This window comes from Verticillium alfalfae, genomic scaffold (genome assembly GCF_000150825.1).
Source record: "Verticillium alfalfae VaMs.102 supercont1.11 genomic scaffold, whole genome shotgun sequence".
Lineage (NCBI taxonomy): Eukaryota > Fungi > Ascomycota > Sordariomycetes > Glomerellales > Plectosphaerellaceae > Verticillium > Verticillium alfalfae.
The window spans coordinates 480646-482158 of NW_003315028.1; the positions used below are offsets into that span (position 1 = coordinate 480646).

The 1513-nt window shown below is 56.3% G+C and overlaps 1 protein-coding gene across 1 annotated transcript; it reads left to right on the plus strand.

Moving 5' to 3' along the window:
* Positions 1-480: 480 nt before the first annotated feature.
* Positions 481-1393, plus strand: VDBG_07966 (conserved hypothetical protein; the record flags this gene model as incomplete). The annotated part of the gene is made up of 3 exons (XM_003001661.1): positions 481-488; positions 524-1211; positions 1277-1393. 3 exons carry the CDS (start codon positions 481-483, stop codon positions 1391-1393), a joined length of 813 nt encoding a protein of 270 aa, XP_003001707.1.
* Positions 1394-1513: the final 120 nt, after the last annotated feature.

The following is a 1513-nucleotide window of genomic DNA, read 5'->3' on the forward strand; positions in this document are numbered from 1 at the left end:
AGGGCTCTTCTGCTTGCGAGGATGGTGCTCATTTGGCGACATGCTCGGCGTTTAGCGGGCTGTAGCTCCTTGGCGTTGTAAGGTTGCGGAAGTTCTTCTGTGTTGTCTGCCTTTCGTATTCTGGGGGGGTCGAGATTGTTGACGGTGTATGGCTGGGGATTTTCCTCGTAGCCGTATCGATCGTCGGCCATGATGAGATGATAGGAAGGATTCGAGCGAGATTTTTAGTAATGGAAGGGTTGGATTGACGCGAAAGGAGAGGTCAAAGTCTTGTTCGTGACGATGGTTTTTGAGTGAATAGTCAGGATAGGTATGAGGTAGGTAGGAAGTAGTTACGAAGAAGGGTCGAGGTCGAGCTCTGTCACTAGCTTCAAACGGACAAGGCAGGGATGAAGAAAGTCAGATCCACTGCACGATATGCTGTAAAGGTGCACCGTAGAATTCCGCCTTTGAACTACGGCAGGCACACATACTACACTAATGGGCAAGTACGTGTTGCGCTGGAGCCTCACACACCTTACAGCAGGACCAGGGCAGCTGGCCAATCACATCACCCCAACACTCACATCGGCACCTTGCACCTTCGAAGTGTATCTGTGACGATCGAAAGCTCCAAAGCTGCAATCATCAACTCCAACTTCAAACCCGCCAACGTCACCCTCCTCACCCCACGACCATCTCCGTCCCAGCTCTTGTTGCCATTACTTTGCGATCAACACATCTGCATCAGAGAACTCGTCACATCCGCCACTATGGGTTCCGAACCGCAGTACGCAAAGTGGCCGCTCCTCCCTCTCTCCCAGCATGTCTTCACCCTCACCAACCCCTACGCCTCCAAGTCAGTCCAGCAGGCCGCTGTCAAGGTCCTCCAAGATGCCATCGCCGAGCACAAGATGGCGCCCTTCTACCGATTCCTCGCACACCCGCTCGAGGGCATCCTCAACACTGTCGGCGAGGGGTCAAGCCAGTCCGTTCCTGGCAAGCCCCCCAGCCGCAAGTCCAGTCTCGTCGGCATGATCGCCACAAAGAGCCAGACCACCATCAACCTGCCATGGGATGAAGATTTGTACAAGCAGTTGAAATCAGAGAACGACGCCGAGCTCGAGGGCATTCAGAAAGAGGAGGACGAGGCGGTGGAGCAGGCTGGCGACACCGAGGTCCAGGCCGCGCGAGGAAAGAGGGCTGAATTCTGGGCGCGGGTTGGCGACAAGGTGGGTGCCTGCACCATTCGGATTGCGAGGTTGGCGTTGCGAGCGAGCTAACATGCGTGGCACAGGACCGCGCCATCACGGCATACGAAGATGTCTTTGAGAAGACGGGCATCCTCGGCACCAAAATCGATCTCGTCTCGCCATTGTCCGCATGGGCCTCTTCTACGGTGACAAGCTCCTGACGAAGAAGCACGTCGAGCGTGCCAAGGGCGCTCGTCGAGTCGGGCGGTGACTGGGACCGTCGCAACCGTCTCAGGGGCTACGAAAGGCTCCACCTCCTGACGATCCGCTCGTAAGGCTGC